Source organism: Nerophis lumbriciformis, linkage group LG03, assembly GCF_033978685.3.
Source record: "Nerophis lumbriciformis linkage group LG03, RoL_Nlum_v2.1, whole genome shotgun sequence".
In the NCBI taxonomy this organism is placed as follows: Eukaryota; Metazoa; Chordata; class Actinopteri; order Syngnathiformes; family Syngnathidae; genus Nerophis; species Nerophis lumbriciformis.
The window spans coordinates 59651578-59673689 of record NC_084550.2 but is presented as its reverse complement, the minus strand read 5'-3'; the positions used below and the strand labels follow the sequence as shown (position 1 = coordinate 59673689).

Genomic DNA, 22112 nt, shown 5'->3' with positions numbered 1-22112 from the left:
AAGCCAGTAAGTCCGTTAGCATACTAATGTTGCTACACGGAAATTATTTCTTCTTTGCCTCTTTTCCCTGGAATGGGCATACTAAAGCGGCAATGGAGGACTGCACTACCAAAGCCAACATCATGTCGGCGGTGTGGCAATATAACAAACTCGAGCAGCCATCAAGTTGCACGGCAATATGCAAACCTTGCAACATCTCTGTTTCGAGGGGTGGGACACATGTCGGACGTTTCAAAAGCAACTTAAAGAAGCACTTGAAAGCCTGCCATGCAGACGCACACAACATGGCTAAAGTCTAAAGCTAATGAGGCGGAACAAAAACAACAAACCCTGACATATTCAATCCAGTGGAAAGAAGAGTGTTCACAAGAATCTCAATGTGGAGTCGGCATTTGCGGTAAACAAATGAAATTCATAGTATTGGATGATCAACCGGTGCAATTTTATCCGTCAAAATTGAAAGTAAGAATAAGTTTAGTAGAAAGAATGAAGTACTTTATTCACGCACATTATTTCCAGGCTTTTTCGGACCACATAAAACTACATGACAGGCCCCCAGGCCTCGAGTTTGACACGTGTATTAGTAGAAATGCAATTACAAGGAGGGAACCGTTGAAATAACCGGCACAGCAGTTTTACGTTGGTTGAAAGCTCCACATTTGATTTTAATTATTTTTCAATTATTTGCCCAGCCCTACTCTGGTAATTATATACAGTGTTTTCCAATTACAGAGACCAGGCATGCCTCCATCCAGTCGCATGAACCCGCAGGGGCCGGCCATGGGCCCACCGGGGTACGGCGGCAGCCCCGTGTCCCGCCCGGGCATGCCCGGTGTGATGGATCCATCTCGCAAGAGGCCCGCCCCTCAGCAGATCCAGCAGGTGCAACAGCAGAGCCGCAACCAGCAGTAAGTCTGTTTCACATACATCGATGAGTTAAGAGGCAGTCATGTTTTTGTCCCATTTGTTTTGTACAACCTCTATTTTTTTCATTTAATAACATTCCATTACAGACTTGCAAGTCCTACTTAAAACATGAGTTGAATATCTACTACATGAACGAGCTTCAATTATATTTAGTTAACAGACAAATACACGACAGCTGCCTGTTCGTCATATTGATCTACTTTTATTGTTTTGTGCAGCACAAAGAAGAAGAAGATGGCTGATAAAATACTACCTCAGAGGGTGAGTTGTAGTAGGAGTTGGGGCTTAGTCTATATCAGACCTGGCCCTTTGTGCGTCCCTGTCCGGCCCGCGTGAGGCCAATCATAAATTACAAAATACATTTTAAAAAGTATCTATGTCGAGTGTGCAATACAACGGTGCTGCTTTTGTTTTGAAAAGCGTTATTTGTATTACTTCCGTGTGGACGTATGCATGTGCGCGATTGTGAGTGAATGTGAACAGCGGCAATCACAAATTACAAAATACATTTAAAAACACATTTATGTCGTGCGTGCAATACAACTGTGCTGCTTTTATTTTGAAAAGTGTTATTTATGAGCGTATGTCCTTGTGTAACCTGTGAGTGAAGGTGCACAGCGACAAATGATGTCCAATTATCCCAGAGACGCTTAAAAGAGAAAAGTTGATGACGAATGCCGTGTTTTCAACAAGACATGGACTGCCAAGTATTTCTTTACAGAAATTAAAGGTAAAGCCGTGTGCTTAATTTGTGGTACACAGGTTGCTGTGTTTAAAGAATATAATTTGAATCGCCACTACACGGCGAAGCACGAGGAAAAATACCGGAATCTGTCTGATGAAGCGTGCGCAAGGGAGGCTGATGCGTTGATGGTAAAACTGCAAACCCAACAAGGACTTTTTGCCAAATTTCACACCCCCATAGATGCAGCCATCAGGACAAGTTTCGTCATTTCTCACAAAATCGCCAGAAAAAGTAAGGCGTTTTCTGACGGAGAGTTTATTAAGGAGTGCTTATTGGACTCTGTTGTGCTAATATGCCCGGAGAAGAGGGGCGCATTTGAGAACGTCTCACTCACCCGACGAACTGTAACAAGGCGGGTTGAGACCATCGCTGGAAACTTGTAGCTTCAGCTGAAGAACAGAACAGCCGACTTTGACTGTTTTTCGCTGGCTTTGGATGAGTGCTGCGATGTACGTAACACCGCCCAGCTGCTCATCTTCTTACGTGGGATAACTGCAGACTTTCAAATCACGGAGGAGCTGGCAGCCAAGCAGTCAATTAAAGAGACAACCACAGGTAATGACTTGTTCACATAGGTAAATGTGTGTTTGGACATGTTAGGACTGAAATGGGACAAGCTGGCAGGTGTGACAACAGATGGTTGTCCAAATCTGACGGGAAAAAATGTTGGACTTTTAAAGAGGATGTAGGATAAAGTGACAGAAATTGACATTTTTGCATTGTATTATACATCAGGAAGTGTTGTGTAAGACAGTTTTAAAAATAAAACCATCAAAAGCAATCTGCTTTTGTATAAAGTTAAGTTAGGTTAAATGAAATTATTATTATTATTTATCTTAAGGTATATCAAAAATAATTTGAGCAAAATTTAATTGAAATATTGTCGGTGTGGCCCTCCAGCAGTGCTCAGGTTGCTCATGCGGCCCCCGGTAAAAATTAATTGCTCTCCCCTGGTCTATATTATACATTTCAAGTCGATCACAGTGATCAGATGTGAGCATGTTTAGCTCCGTCAAAAATGGCGGAAATGTCCATGACAACAGGCGATCTGAGTCGACATTGTACCGTCCCAATTCCGGTTACAAGATACACAGAAGTAAACGGAATCATAGATGTGAACAAAATGACCAAACTTGGAGCTAAATGCGCAACTGAAAGCAGCAAAATACATACCAACTTTGGGAGTTATCAAGGGCCCTGTGATTTACGCGTCAACAAAATTGTGGACAAAATCAAGCCAGCACTTTAGACGGCAGCCCTGAAACCTGCTCGAGCCATCTCTGTGCCTGCCTCCGGAACACGCCGCCACCTCAAACTATTAAACTACGGTAACTCCAAAACACAGAGGCGACCAGTTCCCAAATTACATGTTTTTTTGCAATATGATGACTACTTGTCACCCAAAAGCTGTGTGATAAACACCATGCTATGACTGCTAATGCTAATTTCTAGCTAGTTGTGGACACAATCACCAATACCACTCTAAAAATATTTTTTGGTAAGATGTTTTAATTGGTAAGTGAATGATAGCTTGACAGCGTCTAATACATAAGTTTGACCACAAGTGTTAGAGTAGTAACTGAGGCATCCTTGCTCAAAATCTCAAAACGGTTATGGTTGTAGTTTAAATTTATTTCAAACATGTGTACAATTACATTATGGGACATCACATTTTTCCGCTTTCTCATTACATCATCTCTAAAAAAAGAGTAGGAAGAAGCAGAACAAATTTAATTCTACCCCTTTACCATAACACATTTCGGGTTCTTAATTTATAACACAATTTTAATCCCTAAAAAATTAACATTAAAGTTCTTGTGAATAAATGTTTAGGTCGAGATTCATATAATGACAATAATAGGATTATCCCATTTTCAATAATATTCCAAATGTTTATCAGTTGTACTTTTTAAACACTTTGCAACTCGAAGAGTCAAGAACAGGAGATAGGGAGGAGAATCAGGTTGGGCTGGTGCCAATATGGAAAACTGAGCAACATCATGAGAGGAGAAATACCGTTAAGCCTAAAAAGAAAGGTCTTTAATCAATGACATATGGAGCTGAAACCTGGGCATTGTCAAATAAAATGGAAAAGAAAATAGCAGCAGCACAACACAACATGGAAAGAAATATGCTCGGGATCACATATAAAGACAGAAAAACAAATGAATGGGTGAGAAAACAAACACAAGTCCAAGACATTATGAGAACTATCAAATTAAGTAAGTGGAAGTGGGCTGGACATATCAGTAGGAGAACAGATAATAGATGTACTTCCCTAATGACATCATGGAGACCCATGGATGGGAGCAGAAATAGAGGAAGACAAAGAATGAGATGGCGAGATGAAATAGACAAATATTGAGGAACAGTGCAGTGGCAGGGAGCAGCTAGAGATCGTTCACTATGGCAGAAACATGCTGAGGTTTTCGTCCAGCAGTGGATTGACAACGGCTGACGATGTACCGGTACTCGAATAGTTTCTTAAACTGGATCATATCAGTGCATTGTTTGACTTCTTTGCTTATTGGTTGCATATACATTTTTGGTAAATTATTCAATTGCTGCTCTTTAATTTAATTTGCTTTAACTCAGTATATTCATAAAATCTTAAAGAATACCCTAGTTTTATTGTTTTCAGTACAGATGCTTTAAAACTTGCACTAATAACAATATTAAAAATGTTTTTGATATTAATCGAGAGTGGATGATACGGAAAACATAATTTTTTGCCGAATCTTCCAGCCCTAATAGGAGTAGTAGTCGTTAGAGACACAATGTGTCTTCAAGTGTGTTTTCTTGTAACACTCTGCTCACTGTTTTGTCCTAGCAGATCAGGGAACTGGTCCCTGAATCTCAGGCTTACATGGATCTTCTGGCCTTTGAGAGGAAGCTGGACCAGACCATCATGCGCAAGAGGCTGGATATCCAGGAGGCCCTCAAGAGGCCCATAAAGGTTTGTGTCCCAATTTTTAGGGTTGCTCTGTCACAAGTCCTTGGTGGTGTCGGATTTAGCGGTTCTGCAGTGTACTTTAAATTTTTTTTACTGATAACATGACATTGGGCTCTTGTTTTTCGCCTTTAGCAAAAGAGAAAGCTTCGCATCTTCATATCAAACACATTCAATCCCGCCAAACCCGATGCTGAGGATGGAGAGGGCACTGTAGCATCATGGGAGCTACGTGTGGAGGGGCGTCTGCTGGAAGATGTAAGAGTTGTAATCAAGATCATTCTTTTAGTCACTAAAAAGTACTTTTATTTATTTCAGTATGCATTTTTTGTGTGTTGCAGACTGCTGTATCCAAGTATGAATCCACTAAACAGAAGAGGAAGTTCTCTTCTTTCTTCAAGTCTCTGGTCATCGAGTTGGACAAAGATCTTTACGGTCCAGATAATCACCTTGTGGAGGTAAGGCCACAAGGAGACACTTTTTTTTTTCTTTGAAACACTATTCCTTCATTACTGCCTTCAGAAATAAGAGGGCAAACATTTGGTTGATTTGATTGGTTGACCTAAAAATACTTTCCTATAAAAGTGTTCTTGTGGTAATAAAAATAATCCCTTTGCACAATTTTAGTGGCATAGGACCGCCACCACCCAGGAGACTGATGGCTTCCAGGTGAAACGACCCGGTGATGTGGGTGTTCGTTGCACTGTCTTGCTCATGCTGGACTACCAGGTATGCAGGTTAAGGTTCATATTACCAATTAGGAATGTGATTTGTCTGCTTTTTCCTGGAAATTTTGGCCAAAATGGTCCTTCCGATGAATCGTGTAAATCCAAGAAGATTTTGAACGCCGTTCGCCACATTTGAGCCATTTGCTTGCATGTAATCTGTTCTAGCAGCTAATATTAACATTGATTTTGACTTGTTTAAGGAACTTTGTCATACCGGAATACATGAGATAGCATGAAATGTAATGCACAAGGTGTTTTGTATTTCCCCGATCATATTCCCGAATAATAAACTGCCAAAGTATGAGTAATCAAATATATTCTGACTGCAAGGTGGTTGTTTTTCTACAAACCAAAAATAGCCCCCGCAGTTCAAGCTGGACCCTCGCCTTGCTCGCATGCTGGGGATCCACACCCAGACCAGGCCGGTCATCATTCAGGCCCTGTGGCAGTACGTCAAGACCCACAAGCTGCAGGACCCTCACGAGCGAGAGTTCATCAACTGCGATAAGTACCTGCAGCAGGTGGGCGACGTCTTTCTTTTTGCAGATGAAATGATGGATAATAGCCATTACAGTTCTCAATTAGGGCAGCACGAATAATCAACATCAAAGTTTTAATTAGTTTGATTATGTAACCGCAAAAGTGCTGAGGTTTTGAGCCTCGCCTTTCCCTGTCTCTCGCTTTAAACAGGGAGGAAAAAAAGCCCCATTTGGTGCATCACTCTTAGCAGCTGAACGGTAGAATTAACTGAACGCAGTGAGCCCTCTTTTCACTCATCCACAGTCTTTGTCTTGGTGGGCGAAGAGTGACTCAACGAGACCAAATCACAAACAGAGAGCCTCGCGACTCCCCAGTGAGAAGTTCCACAAAGTAACAAAAATTAGGAGGGAAAAATATGATTACAAAGCCAAATGTCCCATAATGGTAATACTTCATCTTATAATCTGATGGGCAATATGAGCCCATCAACACAGACGAATGAGCAAGAATTCCCAACCTAGTTTTTCCTACTGGAAAAAAATGCACTTTTAGTAAAAATTTGGTTGTTAGTCAATTACATTTTTTGTTAATTTATTTATGACCGGGATTCTCAATATGTGGTACAAGTACCACTAGTGGTATGCCAGCTCCATTTAGTTGTACGCCAAAGAATCACTTGATTAAAGTAGTGTTTTGTTGTATTCAAACAGTGTTACTTTTCAAACCGAGTATACTTGTTAAATAAAACCATTGCCTTATTGAACACTTAGGCCTACTACACCACAGTATTTTAATGTTGGTCGTTATGGTGGTATTTTATTACATTACATTATTAACACTGTATAGTTATCGATTTTTTATTCCGTGTAAGAGCCTTATATTGACAAAAGCTCAGACTGCTTAATGCCAAATATTTTTGAAAGTAAATTATTGCAAATTGTCGTAATGTGTGGCTCCTTGAGACAAAAATATGTTTATTAAGAGTCTAACGTGTTCCTTCACTCGTTCTTTCACAGTTGTATGCATATATGTGTATGAAATACAAAAATCGCAAATCAAATCGCATTCTTGGAAAGAAAAATCTCAATAATTTTTTCCCCTCAAAATCCTGCAGTACTATTCCTGCTCTTGATGCTGAGCAGTGCTTTTTTCTCAGTCTTGTCCTTGTAAGGAGACGGTTTGCGTCTTTGTGGCTCACTGGCGACACAAGACACAGACATAACAGGCTGAGCTCCAGGGGACTAAACACGACTGTTGTGCTCAGGCCCAGATCCGTTGGCACATAAGGATCCAATGCCATTTCACTAAAAGGCACCAGTCTATAGACATAAGCTTAAGGAGAATTTAATGATGCCTAGTTTATTATTCTGTTAAATACGTATATTTGAAAATGAGTGAAAACTCTCTACATATCACATTTTTCTTACCACTATTTGTGTCATCCCATTCTTGTGGAATTCACAACATTCCCATCAGTGCTTGAATTTCTTGAAGATGTTGCATTGAATTTCCAAGGCTGGAAATGCTTTACAGTAGGGCTGAGCGATATGGTCTTTTTTTAATATCTCGATATTTTTAGACCACGTCACGATACACGATATATATCCGGATATTTTGCCTTAGCCTTGAATGAACACTTAATGCATATAATCACAGCAGTATGATGATTCTATGTGTCTACATTAAAACATTCTTCTTCATACTGCATTAATATATGCTCATTTTAAACTTTCATGCAGAGAGGGAAATATTAACTAAGTCAATTTACCAAAACTGTATTTATTAAACAGTTATTGAGCAGTGGCACATTCATGTCATTTCAAAACAGAAAGTGCAAGATTATCAGAGACATTTTAAAACAAGCTGTTAGTGCACTTTTGTGCATGATGTCACTAAGATGACATACATTACTAAATTAAAGTGCACTTTTTGTACTGAACACCACTACAATAGTTTAAAACAAGTAAAGTGCACTTTTGTGCATGATGTCACCCAAGATATTTCAATAACTCAAATAAAAATGAGCTGCATAATAGGAAATCAAATAGTGTATGTCCTGCGCTATGTGGTAGGTTCCTGCGGACGTTATCTCCTTCTGTTGTTGACAATTTTTTTCATACGGTGTTGATGTGGAAATGGTTGCCTCTGCATTTTGTTGGTGTGGCACCGAACGGAGATGTGGACATGCAGAGTTTCAAACACTCTTCATTCTCTAGCAGGTGACTTTTCAAATGATGCTACATATTAGCAGTAATGCTACTTTTTGTAGCAACGTTTTTGCCCCACACTTGACAAATTACGGTTGTCTGTTCGACATATTCCCACTTGAAGCCAAACCACCGCCAGACGATGGACCCTGTGCTGTTCTTCTTAGGAATTAATTCTTCCTTCATTTGTTACCAGATTCGCACCTTCTTTCTCTCGTATTACCACTCGCACCACAGCTAACGTTAGCCATGACGCTACCTCTCTGCTCCCAGCCCTACTTTACAGTGCAATAAATGCTGACTATTTGAAGTTGCTATGAGACTAAATAGTTGTATATAGACAGTGAAGTCACCTGTTTTTTGTCTTTTTGACTGAGCATTTAATATTCATCAATATAGGGCTGCTGTATATGGCTACATATTTATAAAAAAAAAAAAAAAAAGTTTGAAAATTGATCAAGCAAGTATATGAATTTGCTCCTAAACAGTTGCATTCATTTTCCTTTAATTTGCAGATCTTTGAGACCCAGAGGATGAAGTTCTCTGAGATTCCACAGCGGTTGCATGCACTTCTGATGCCTCCAGAGCCTATCATCATCAACCATGTGATCAGGTAGTGAAGCATCATGCACCACAGCTGCTGCACAGGGATCCGCTATTCTTCTAGCCCAGTGATTCTCAAATTGTAGTGGTATGTGGGCTCCATCTAGTGGTATGCCAAAACAATCACCAAAATGTTTCGATGCTGATACGGCACTTTTTGGAGATATTTGTATTGGTTAATATTTGTAACTAAATCTCTGATACCATACTAATAGGTGTTTTGTTGGAAACATCGGGTCTATGACCTAAGTAGGCCACATAGAAGCCAATAGTCTCCTAGCATGCTAATAATGCTGGATGGAAATTACTGCTTCGCCTCTTTTCTACCTGAAATGGAAAACCATTGCATCAATGGAGGACTACGCTGCGGCAAAATCATAAACTCAAGCAGCGACATGCAATACTTCTGTTTCGAGGGGTAAGACACATGTAGGACGTTTCAATACAAGAAACTTCATGAAACACTTGAAAAGCCCGCCATGCAGACGCACACAATGAAGTTACCGCGGCTAAAGCTAACGAGGCGGGACAAAAACAACAAACCCATTCATTCCAGCGGGGAAAACATTTTTCAAGAGAATCCCAACATGGAGTCAGCATTTGCGGTAAACTAATCTTATTCATGGTATTGGATGATCAACTGCTCTCAGTGGTGAAGAATGGGGGATTTCGCCGCTTGCCTGATCGTAAATACATGACTGAAACAGCCTTCTATAAGGTAACTGTACTTTTGAATGTAGAATTTTAGATGTTTGCACTATTTGTGATACTGTTATCGTCACATTTATCAGTGTTACAGAAACAAAAGTACCGTATTTTCCGCACTATAAGGCGCACCGGATTATTAGCCGCACCTTCTATGAATTACATATTTCATAATTTTGTCCACCAATAAGCCGCCCCGGACTATAAGCCGCGCCTACGCTGCGCTAAAGTGAATGTCAAAAAAACGCTGCGCTAAAGTGAATGTCAAAAAAACAGTCAGATAGTTCAGTCAAACTTTAATAATATATTGAAAACCAGCGTTCTAACAACTCTGTCCCAAAATGTACGCAAATGTGCAATCACAAACATAGTAAAATTCAAAATGGTGTAGAGCAATAGTAACATAATGTTGCTCGAACGTTAATGTCACAACACACAAAATAAACATAGCGCTCACCTTCTGAAGTTATTCTTCATTCGTAAATCCTTCGAATTCTTCGTCTTCGGTGTCCGAATTGAAAAGTTGCGCAAGCGTGGTATCCAAAATGGCCGGTTCCGTCTCGTAGAAGTCATCGGGAGTCAGTGTCGCTGTTGTTCTGTGAATCCTGCCTTCCGGAAAGCTCGGACCACAGTTGTGACCGAAATATCTGCCCAAGCATTTACGATCCACTGGCAAATGTTGGCGTATGTCGTCCGAGGCTGTCTGCCCGTCTTAGTGAAGGTGTGTTCGCCTTCGGAGCTGTGTGAAAAAAGCCACCCGGCCTCTTCGCGTAAACTTCCCTTAACCACTCGCTCATCTTTTCTTCATCCATCCATCCCTTCGAGTTAGCTTTTATGATGACGCCGGCTGGAAAGGTCTCTTTTGGCAAGGTCTTCCTTTTGAATATCACCATGAGTGGAAGTTAGCATGGCAAGCTAGAACCACAGTGAAGGATGACTTCATTCCCTGTGGTGCGAATATTCACCGTACGTGCTCCCGTTCCACAGTGCGGTTCAGTTGCTGTGAAATACGGTAGTAATCCGTGTGCGGATGGAGAGATTGCGTCTTTTTATGAACCGGATCGCTTAGTAGGAGCCATTTTGTGGTCTTTACAGATGTAAACAGGAAATGAAACGTACGGTGATATCCGCGCGTTTTTTCTTCTTCTTCCGGGGGCGGGTGAAGCGCTTCCTGTTCTATGGGGGCGGGTGAAGCGCTTCCTGTTCTATGGGGGCGGGTGCTTTCCTTGGCGGTTGCTTGCGTAGAAGAAGAAGCGCTTCCTGTTCTACCGGGAAAAAAGATGGCGGCTGTTTACCGAAGTTGCGAGATCGAAACTTTATGAAAATTAATCGTAATAAAGCGCACCGGGTTATAAGGCGCACTGTTAGCTTTTGAGAAAATTTGTGGTTTTTAGGTGCGCCTTATAGTGCGGAAAATACGGTAATGTAATTTATGTTTTTGTCATGATTATAAATTATGATTTACAATACTAAACCCACAAATCAAAATGCAGTGCTGCATGGCCAAAGTTGCCTGAAAAGCACTATATAATATAGTCATGGATTTATTAAGATTACATGTTATAAAAAGCTTCTTTTTATAATTAAAAAAAACTAACTTTTAGAAGGTACAATGAATGCAGTCTTACATTCATGCCTTACTAAGTGACTCATGAGTTTAACAAAATATTTTAGTTTTTACAATTACAATATTTGTTATCAAATATAGCCATCATGTCTATTGTATTTATGAAAGGCCTTATAGTATTGTAGTAGGGGTGTAACGGTACACAAAAATTTCGGTTCGGTACGTACCTCGGTACAGTAAGAAAACAACAAAATATAAATTTTTTGGTTATTTACCAAATTGGCAAAATCTTCCACCAAAAATATTTTTCTTAGTGGAATATTTGATGTGAGGTAATCGGAACATTGGATAGGTCATTAATTCATAATAACATTGATTTTGATTCAATATTAAGTTTTGAGCAATGACAGTTTGAAAAAAAAAAAAACAGCTTTGTTTTATTAGTCAACATTGCAACTTTTTCTAAATGACATTTAACCTTTAAGCTTTTTTATTTCACTTTTGTTATGTTTTTGTTTATTTTAATAGTATTTTTAGAATGTGCCGTGGGCCTTTAAAACATTAGCTGTGGGCCGCAAATGGCCTCCGGGGCACACTTTTGACACCCCTGCTATAGATAATAAAAAATGAAATGTGATAAATCTATGGATAAAAAGCAGAGCCTGGCGACACGCACGTTTATCATAACTCTCTCGCTCTCTCTGTCTCTGCCCCTCCCTCACCAATGCTGCTGCGCGCACAATTTGTTTTGTTTTTAACCCCTTCTTAACCCTGAACGTACATTGAAAATACACATTTAAAGGAATTTAAGAAACTCCGCCCGCACAGCCCCGCAAAAGAGGACATGTCCGGTGAAAAGAGGACGTATGGTCAGTCTATCGTAGCCCGTTAGCTGCTACCATGCCGTGTGTTGTGCCTCGGTGTGCGTTGTTTACAAAACATGCGGTACGCTACTTAATATGTCCATGTGGAAACTCGGTCGGTACACCTCCGAACCAAAACCCCCGTACCGAAACGGTTCAATACAAATACACGTACCGTTACACCCCTATATTGTAGTGAAGGGATTTTCTCACAGCAAACAAAACATTAAACTAATGACAAACTACGGATGTTTTACATCTTGGAATGGCTAATATTGATATGGTGAAGATATTTTCTCAACAAAAACAAGAACTATTGTGAAAAAAAAAAGGTTTTAAAGCTTATAGCATCTAATGGATAGAAACCATTTGTACGTTTTCCTGCATTTTTTCAGAATTTCTATGTAGGAAATGCCTTCTAAAGCATCTTAAAAATGGTAAAAATCCGCCCTCTGAGCTCCCAGCTGATATTTTTCAATACCTCCATTTTTTTTTTTACATCATGGGATCCCTGGCTACACCGTATCATGGAATAACCGCATAAGCTAAATGTGCACTTTGTGACGCGTCCCTCCCTCTGCCAGCGTGGACCCCAACGACCAAAAGAAGACGGCGTGCTACGACATTGACGTGGAAGTTGACGACACACTGAAGACCCAGATGAACTCCTTCCTGCTTTCCACGGCCAGTCAGCAGGAGATAGCAGGGCTGGACAACAAGGTAACGGCAGCCTCCAGGTGGTGTTAAGACGGGTAAACTGATCGCATCTTGCCTGTTGTTTATTCACCATGCTTGGTTGGTTTTACACCGTGTGCAACACCTCAATATCTCAATGATTGTGGTATTGTTTCAACACAACTCTTGCGCGAGGTGTACCGAATTAAGTGACTAGTGAGTGTATTGTAGGAATAATGAGCGTGCTTCATGATGAATACCAGCAGTTTAAATGTGGCGTGAAGGCACAGCTACATTAAGCACAAACTTGTTACAGCTACAGATGGCCAGCGTGCTGAGGCCAATTTCACACAAATCTGATTTGGCCTTCAATGTCATATTGACTCCCAAAATCCATGAGGTCAGTCAGGTCCTTTCCACCACCTGCCAGCAGCTATTAGGAAGCACAGGGTGTCCCAGTCCTCTTTGTTTTGGAGATAGTGACTCCTGCTGGTCAGTCATGGTTTTTCACCCTGACAGTTTAGAAAAAAATATAACCTGGTATTTTCACATTTTAGAGTGTCCTTCAGAAAATGCCTCGCTTCTCACATTTGATTCATTCATTCAGATCCACGAAACCATCGAGACCATCAACCAGCTAAAGACCCAGAGGGAGTTCATGCTCAGTTTCGCCAGGGACCCTCAGGGCTTCATCAACGACTGGCTGCAGTCGCAGTGCAGAGACCTTAAGGTGGAAGGCTTTCCATCTGTCGTTTATCCATCAGATTAACAATCATTGCTATTTTTGTATATTACTTTCTAATGTGGATATTACTGCCTTTTTAAGAAGGGTCTTCCTGACAATCTGAAATTTACGAGGGCCATCTCTCTTCACATTTGTCTTTTTCGAAACAAAATCTGGCATACCATATTTTCCGGACTATAGAGCACACAGTATATAAGCCGCACCCACTAAATTTTACCAGGAAAAAATATTTTTCAATTAGTATTATCGTATTAAATAAAATAATAAAAATAACCTGAATGATAACAGCTGTTTGATAAACTTATGGTCTGACTAGCGTTAGCTTGCTTGCTAGCTTAAATGCTAACATGAAAACAAGAGACATTAGCGTCATACCCTAAACTAAACTTATATAAGCGCATTACTGTCTAAATAGGATATTAACATTGAACATAAAGGCTGTGCTCTCTTTGCACAGTTATCGATATACTGTAAACTCCAGAGTGTCGAGTTGAAACATACAAAGATTTGTTTATCCGGAAGTGACTCACGTGACGTCACATAAACCGGAAGTGAAACAAAGTGATCACCAAATTTACAGTAAAAAAATGTTTTAAATGTGTACAAATTAAAATGGAAGAGCATATTTAAACACACAAATAAAAATAATAGGTTTCTTACGAAGCCAGAACAATATTAGTTTTCTCTGCCAAGAAAGTCTATTGCGTTTAATTTTTTGTTATAAAAAGAAAAATACAACTTAGTTAAAACATTTTAGTGTGTATAAATACTTTTTGAACACATTCAACAATACCGCGATAATATTAACAATGATAATTTTGTTCACAATAATTTTAGTCAGCCACTGTATTGTTTTGGTTTGGTATATTTGAGGTATATTACAACTTTGCTATTGGTTGTAATTTTAAATCAAGTGCAACATTTTGCTAACGGAGTACGGTATATTTTATTTTTATTATTTTATTTAACCCGGATATTTAAAAGTTGACATTCCAATTGCAATGTTTAAAATATACGAGAAATACTTTGTTGCTTTTAAAGGGCATATTTGCATTATTATGTATTCGCGTTTAGTGGTCAATTTGGTCTCAAAAAATTGTTGACAATGATATTGCTGATCAGCAATAATTTTTAGGTCAATATATTGCAGAGTAAAATTTGTTATCAGAAGAGGCTAATGGCATATATGCTAGTAGCATGTAAACACTAAGCACATTACAATAATTAAGCAAACAATTAAAATGTTTTGGAATAAATAATGGCATAAAACTATTTTAGTAAATTATTGTGGTAAGATTTTTAATATCCATTTCTAAAGATATCCATTTTGGCGTGGCGCGGTTGGGAGAGTGGCCGTGCCAGCAACCTGAGGGTTCCTGGTTCAATCCCCACCTTCTACCAACCTCGTCACGTCCGTTGTGTCCTTGAGCAAGACACTTCACCCTTGCTCCTGATTGGTGGTAGTTAGGGCCTTGCATGGCAGCTCCCGCCATCAGTGTGTAAATGTGTGTGTGAATGTGGAAATAGTGTCAAAGCGCTTTGAGTACCTTGAAGGTAGAAAAGCGTTATACAAGTATACCCATTTTTTGAAGAATTTAAATGATTATACATAATGATAAAGTATAATTTTAGAAAACAGGAAAAGGCAACAGATGCTCTCCTTTTTGGGTTCAAAGTAGTTTAAAATATTTTAAACGTGTTATTCATTAAACATACAATCAAATCAATTTGCAGGACACTTTTCCTCACAGATACATTTCTGACATTTTATTTACATTAGTGCATCACAAAGCGTCGTGCTAACACTTGAGTCTATGAAGTATACACGTCACGCTCAGATGCCTTCCCTCGCAACCACTCGGGTGTGACTGCAGAGCGCCAAGTGGAAAATATTCAATCACACTGAGCCGGGTGCTTGCCTCACTCCCGTCCACCGCGTTACGACGCGCTGATCAGCCGTCACACACCTGCCAGCTGTGAATGTGACACGTCACAGTGGTTTTGTTCCACGTGTGCACATGAGAACAATGTCACCTCAGTAGCACCTAACGAGGCTTTCTCATGTAAACAGACCATGACGGACGTCGTGGGCAACCCAGAAGAAGAGAGACGAGCGGAGTTCTACTACCAGCCGTGGGCTCAGGAGGCCGTCTGCCGCTACTTCTACTCCAAGGTGAGACTTGAGCGCCATCTTGGTGCGGCTGTGTGCAGGTTAGGGATTGGCCAGATATTTGGCATTTTGACGTATATTGGTTTTGGTCTTTTTATTCATATTTAATTTATTTTATTGTTTATTTTACACAACTACAACAGAACGACACCAGGAGATACAATAGAGACACATAAAATGTTGGTATTTTGTATTGAAAAAATAAATAACTAGTGAAGTAGATAGTAATAACCACCGCTCCGGTCTGCTAACTTGTGCTGCGGTGCTCACACGGCTAACTCCCAAGCCCCCTTTCTCTGGTTACCGACAGCACGTCTCCTCTGCTTACATGAACTCTTCACAACTTACATTGTTTGCCGGGCATTCCAGTTTTTGTCCTTTTTTAAAGAAATCTTCCTTCTGTTTTTTCGCTACTGCGAGTTGCTCGACAAGCCTCCGTCCGCAACACTCCCAGCGTGGCGAGTGCTGTTATTCAATAAAAAACAATGCGACAGAGATGGGTGGACATGGGATGATAGAAAAATATCTGCCAAAAAACAAACTTTGAGTAAATTTTCAAAAAGGAGTATATTATATAAGTAAAGAAGAACAGGCAGCAGCTCACACGGTCTCATACTTTCTGTAACATCCAGGAAGAAATCATGTCAGCCATCGTAAACAATGTCTCAACTCTAAACTACGTGAAGGAGCCCAGAATTGCATTGATTTAAATGTAATTTCATATCTGTCATACCATTTAGAAATCATTGATGTATATTGTGTTATAAATTGAGAACAGTAAGTGGACATATGTGTTAGTAATTCATACTTGCCAACCCTGAGACCTCCGATTTCGGGAGGTGGGGGGCTAGGTCGGGGTGGGGCGGGGGCGTGGTTAGGAGCGGGGCTAAGAGGGTAGGAGTATATTTACAGCTAGAATTCACCAAGTCTAGTATTTCATATATATATATATATATATATATATATATAATAAAATACTTGACTTTCAGTAATTTTTAGTTACATATATATATATATATATATATATATATATATATATATATATATATATATATATATATATAAATAAAAGAAATACTTGAATTTCAGTGTTCATTTATTTACACATATACACACACACATAACACTCATCTACTCATTGTTGAGTTAAGGGTTGAATTGTCCATCCTTGTTCTATTCTCTGTCACTATTTTTCTAACCATGCTGAACACCCTTTCGCAGGTACCCAGAAAGGTTTCGAGTACCACCAAAAAAACTGAATCTCTGAAGACAGTATAAAAATCTGTGTTAAAGGTGTACAAGTACTGTTTGTATAATAAGCATGTTATTTTTTACAAATGAGGGTTAAGAGTTCAGTACTAAAAAAAAAAAAGAAAAGAAAAGAATGTGGCTTAAGTACAGTTTTTTAATTGAGCTGCTGCATTTTTTGGTTGGGTTGTTTATTTATTTTGAGTAACTTCTATACATTTCTAAAAGGGGAGGAATGTAATAGTGATCTATGTTTGTCTGTTGCCATCTCCTGGTGAATGTTGGCTATAGCGTACTGGGGTTATTTTTTGGTTGGCCAACGATTTACGTGGTGTTGCGCACCTGACGTCACTCAGGTCTGCATGGAGCTGGAGGGGGCGTGGCTTCCAGCTCCGCCTGAATTTCGGGAGATTTTCGGGAGAAAATTTGTCCCGGTAGGTTTTCGGGAGAGGCGCTGAATTTCGGGAGTCTCCCGGAAAATCCGGGAGGGTTGGCAAGTATGTAGTAATTGCAATGAAATAGAAAAGGGTAGGATTACATATGCGATTGCTTCTTCCTACTCTTCTTCGGACATGTTGTAATTAGAATATGTAAAATATGTGACGTATCATATTAAAACTATACACGTTTGAAAGAAATCAATCAATGTTTATTTATATAGCCCTAAATCACAAGTGTCTCAAAGGGCTGCACAAGCCACAACGACATCCGCGGTACAGAGCACACATAAGGGCAAGGAAAAACTCACAACCCAGTGGGATGTCGATGTGAATGACAAAGAGAAACCTTGGAGAGGACCGCATATGTGGGTAACCCCCCCCCTAGGGGAGACCGGATGCAATGGACGTCGAGTGGGTCTGACATAATATTGTGAAAGTCCAGTCAATAGTGGATCTAACATAGTAGTGAGAGTCCAGTCCATAGTGGGGCCAGCAGGACACCATCCCGAGCGTAGACGGGTCAGCAGCGCAGAGATGTCCCCAACCGATGCACAGATGAGTGGTCCACCCTGGGTCTCGACTCTGGACAGCCAGCACTTCATCCATGGCCACCGGACCTGTGTACCCCCCCTCCACAAGGGAGAGGGGAGCAGAGGAGAAAAGAAAAGAAACGGCAGATCAACTGGTCTAAAAGGGGGGTCTATTTAAAGGCTAGAGTATACAAATGAGTTTTAAGATGGGACTTAAATGTTTCTACTGAGGTAGCATCTCTAACTGTTACCGGGAGGGCATTCCAGAGTACTGGAGCCCCAATAGAAAATGCTCTATAGCCCGCAGACTTTTTTGTGCTCTGGGAATCACTAATAAGCCGGAGTTCTTTGAACGCAGATATATAATATGTAATAAATAAATGATAAATGGGTTGTACTTGTATAGCGCTTTTCTACCTTCAAGGTACTCAAAGCGCTTTGACACTACTTCCACATTTACTCATTCACACACACATTCACACACTGATGGAGGGAGCTGCCATGCAAGGCGCTAACCAGCACCCATCAGGAGCAAGGGTGAAGTGTCTTGCTCAGGACACAACGGACATGACGAGGTTGGTACTAGGTGGGGATTGAACCAGGGACCCTCGGGTTGCGCACGGCCACTCTACCCACTGCGCCATGTGACGTATCATATTAAAACTACCGTATTTTCCGCACTATAAGGCGCACCTAAAAACCACAAACTTTCTCAAAAGCTGACAGTGCGCCTTATAACCCGGTGCGCTTTATATATGGATAAATATTAAGATTCATTTTCATAAAGTTTAGGTCTCGCAACTACGGTAAACAGCCGCCATCTTTTTTCCCCGTAGAAGAAGCGCGCGGTGCATGCTGGGATATGTGACGTTTCATTTCCATTTGTGTGTTTATGTAAAGACCCCAAAATGGCTCCTATTAAGTGTGTTGTCTGTCTAATTATAAATAATGCAGACGAGGCGTGTTAACTGAGTTCTCAACGTTTTCTCACAGCGTGCTCATAACCACATTCGAACTCCCAGCATACAACATCGCTTCTCAGGGCTACCTCGCATGCTCGTAACTATCGTTGCATGCTGGGTAGTGTAGTTGTTATATTTGCTAGCTCATAACAGCACATTGAGAGACACGCTTACGCGCTTAATTCAATACTCGCCGTCATTCCGGGTGGATTGACAAAAGACCTCCAGCCGCTAGATATTGGTGTCAACAGGGCATTCGAAGCTAGACTGCTAACTGCGTGGGAACTTCTCAGGGCTACCGCGCATGCTCGTAACTATCGTTGCATGCTGGGTAGTGTAGTTGTTATATTTGCTAGCTCATAACAGCACATTGAGAGACACGCTTACGCACTTAATTCAATACTCGCCGTCATTCCGGGTGGATTGACAAAAGACCTCCAGCCGCTAGATATTGGTGTCAACAGGGCATTCGAAGCTAGACTGCTAACTGCGTGGGAACAATGGAAGACAGAAGGCGAACACACCTTCACTAAGACGAGGAGGCAGCGCCAGACGACGCCAACATCTGCCAGTGGATCGTAAATTTGCCCAACTTTTCACTTCGGACACCGAAGACGAAGGATTTACGAATGAAGAATAACTTCAGAAAGTGAGCGCTATGTTTATTTTGTGTGTTGTGACATTAACGTTCGAGCAACATTATGTTGCTATTGCTCTGCACTATTTTGAATTTTACTATGTTTGTGATTGCACATTTGCGTACATTTTGGGAGTGAACAGAGTTGTTAGAACGCTGGTTTTTAATATATTATTAAAGTTTGACTGACCTATCTGACTGTTTTTTTGACATTCCCTTTAGCGCAGCGTAGGCGCGGCTTATAGTCCGGGGCGGCTTATTGGTGGACAAAGTTATGAAATATGTAATTCATTGAAGGTGCGGCTAATAATCCGGTGCGCCTTATAGTGCGGAAAATACGGTATACACGTTTAAAAGAAACTTAAACCGACCAACCAACAAATATTTTAGGGTTCATCATGAGGAAACCTACCAATGTATTAAATCCATAAACTGCTATTAAATTGAGTAGATGGCGGCGAGTTGTTGTGGTGTAAAAAAAAATAAAAAAAAATCATATTTTTAAAATAAATCTTACCAGGAAATTTCCCATATTTTGAAATGCAAATGTTGATGTTCCTCTGAAACACACATAATAAAGGTGTTTGATGTTTTTGCTGCTAAATTAACCTAAATTAGCACCGGATTAAAAATGATATGGCTACTGGTCCCATGTTTCCTAAAATAAAATGAAAACTAACAATATAAAGCCTTGTCCAGCTATTTACTGACATACTATTCATGTTTATATAACCTCTACTGCAGATAAATATCGGCACTCGGCCTCCTTGACTACTAATAATCGGTATCGACCCTGGAAAAACCATCGGTCGATCTCTTGTGCATGTCCTTCACCTCCTCCTTTGTTTGGTGTTCCAGGTGCAGCAGAGGCGACAGGAGCTGGAGCAAGCCCTTGGCATCAGGAACACCTAAAGAACTCCAGTCTGATGTTCTCCACGAGTGATTAGACATATGGCCATGTTGGATGACAAGTTTGTTTTCCTTGTTCTCCCCCGCCCCCAAGTTTGCTTTTCCAGCACAATGAGTTTTGCATGTCTTAACCATACATTCCTTTCCCATGTCGACTCACATTCTACACCCCGCCAATGAAGAGCAGACAAGCAGATTATACCTGACAACACTTCATTTATACAGTTTTGTTTTTTTTAAACTACCAACCTCACCCAACTCATGCTGATATTGTTTAAATCTCCTCAATCATGGTGTGACTCATTCAAACAACAAACATGTTTCAGGTAATCATGTAGTTATTTCTATCTTTAACAAATACTTCTCTTTTATTTCGATTAATCCTTTTCATTAACTATGTATAGTATAAGTACTTGTCTTGTTAGCTAGTACAGAAGAAGATCAAGGAAGTAGCTAGTGCCAGTACCTCTTGTCAAAATACATTTTTGTACATACTGAGCAGAAAATGAAGTCCAATTGTACCTCTTATCCCAACAAATGTTTTTTTTTTTTTCTAAACTTTTGTCTATGGTCAGATAGTAGAAGCTGCATTTATAATTGATCAGTTTTTTGCACTCCCTAAACACAAGAGCAGTGGTCACTTGGAACTTGCAAAAAGAGCTGACACTGAGGAAATGAACTAAAGTGTGTGTTGGGAGGAGTGATGTCTGATTAGGAAACAATACTGTAGTATTATTTGAATCTTTTTCTTGGACCAAACCTATTTTTCTGTATGTTATTATGTCATAATAAAGGACACGTAAAGAAAGTTGACCAACAATATTTTTTTCCCGTTTTTCTTCGTATAGATTTATTTAAAACTGATTAATAAATGGGTTGATTGTGTTCAGATATTAGAGATGCGCGGATAGGCAATTATTTCATCCGCAACCGCATCACAAAAGTCGTCAACCATCCGCATCCACCCGAACTAACATTTAATCAAAACCGCACCCGCCCGTTGTTTTATATCTAATATAGACGATGCAAGGCATTAGTGAGGTTATAAAGCTTTTGCCTGTTAGAAAGAAAGGAGACTGATCCAATGCAGCAGAGACATTCAATGCGTGCCACGCTGTCACGGCCCAGACGCACACCAGTGCGCAATCATCTAGGAGCCGCGCTGAGCGCACCTCCAAGCGCGTGGAGGTGCGATGTCCCTCGCACCCGCGCGGCTCCATCCGGGCTCGCGCCCTAGGCTTCAGCGCGCACCGCGGCGGCCATCCTACTCGTCGCGGCCTAGCCCTCGCGGCTCTCGCTGCCGGCGACGGCCGGGTATGGGCCCAACGCTCCAGCGCCATCCATTTTCAGGGCTAGTTGATTCGGCAGCGGGTTCCGACTTCCATGGCCACCATCCTGCTGTCTATATCAACCAACACCTTTTCTGGGGTCTGATGAGCATCGGGCGCCTTAACCCGGCGTTCGGTTCATCCCGCAGGGCTAGTTCTGCTTACCAAAAGTGGCCCACTCGGCTCACCAGGGTGAGCCCCACCCCTTTCGTGAGCGCACTGCGCGCGGAGTGACCTCTGTTACGCGCCCCCGGCAACGGGGGTGGCGTGCAGGTTAGCTGCGCGGGCGGAGCGCGCGGAGTGACCCCTGTTACGAGCCCCCGGCCACGGGGGTGGCGGGCAGGTAAGCTGCTTACCTGCTGCGCGTGACGCCGGCCGCGGCGAAGGCGGACGAGGCGGGGTGTCGGCGCGGTGGTGACCCTGGACGTGCGTCGGGCCCTTCTCGCGGATCACCTCAGCTACGGCTCCCGGTGGGGCCCTCTCGGGGGAAGGGGCCTCGGTCCCGGACCCCGGCGAGGCGTCCCTTCTCCGCTCCGTAAAAGTGTCCATCTCTTCTTTTTTTTCTTCCTCTGTTGTGGCATATGCTGCAGGTGCCTGCTCGTTTTTCGTATGTGGGTAACAACATTTAACTATGTATATATATTTCCGAATTGGTTTAACTGCCACCCGCCTGAATCTATTTAAAATCTAATT

At 41.1% G+C, this 22112-nt stretch overlaps 1 protein-coding gene across 4 annotated transcripts in view; it reads left to right on the top strand.

Annotated features, from left to right (window-relative positions):
* Window positions 1–20923, top strand: part of smarcd1 (SWI/SNF related BAF chromatin remodeling complex subunit D1) — a 33249-nt gene extending 12326 nt beyond the window's left edge. For 2 of the 4 annotated variants that reach the window (XM_061940326.2, XM_061940343.2), the window contains exons 2-13: window positions 733–908; window positions 1146–1188; window positions 4506–4628; window positions 4758–4880; window positions 4964–5080; window positions 5250–5351; window positions 5710–5871; window positions 8553–8650; window positions 12360–12495; window positions 13058–13180; window positions 15267–15368; window positions 20041–20923. In XM_061940326.2, the coding sequence (XP_061796310.1) occupies window positions 733–908; window positions 1146–1188; window positions 4506–4628; window positions 4758–4880; window positions 4964–5080; window positions 5250–5351; window positions 5710–5871; window positions 8553–8650; window positions 12360–12495; window positions 13058–13180; window positions 15267–15368; window positions 20041–20094 (1359 nt within the window). In that variant the 3' untranslated portion in view covers window positions 20095–20923. Of the gene's footprint in view, window positions 1–732; window positions 909–1145; window positions 1189–4502; window positions 4629–4757; window positions 4881–4963; window positions 5081–5249; window positions 5352–5709; window positions 5872–8552; window positions 8651–12359; window positions 12496–13057; window positions 13181–15266; window positions 15369–20040 lie in introns of all 4 variants that reach the window. The other 2 variants (XM_061940318.2, XM_061940335.2) reach the window with 1 other exon arrangement.
* Window positions 20924–22112: the final 1189 nt, after the last annotated feature.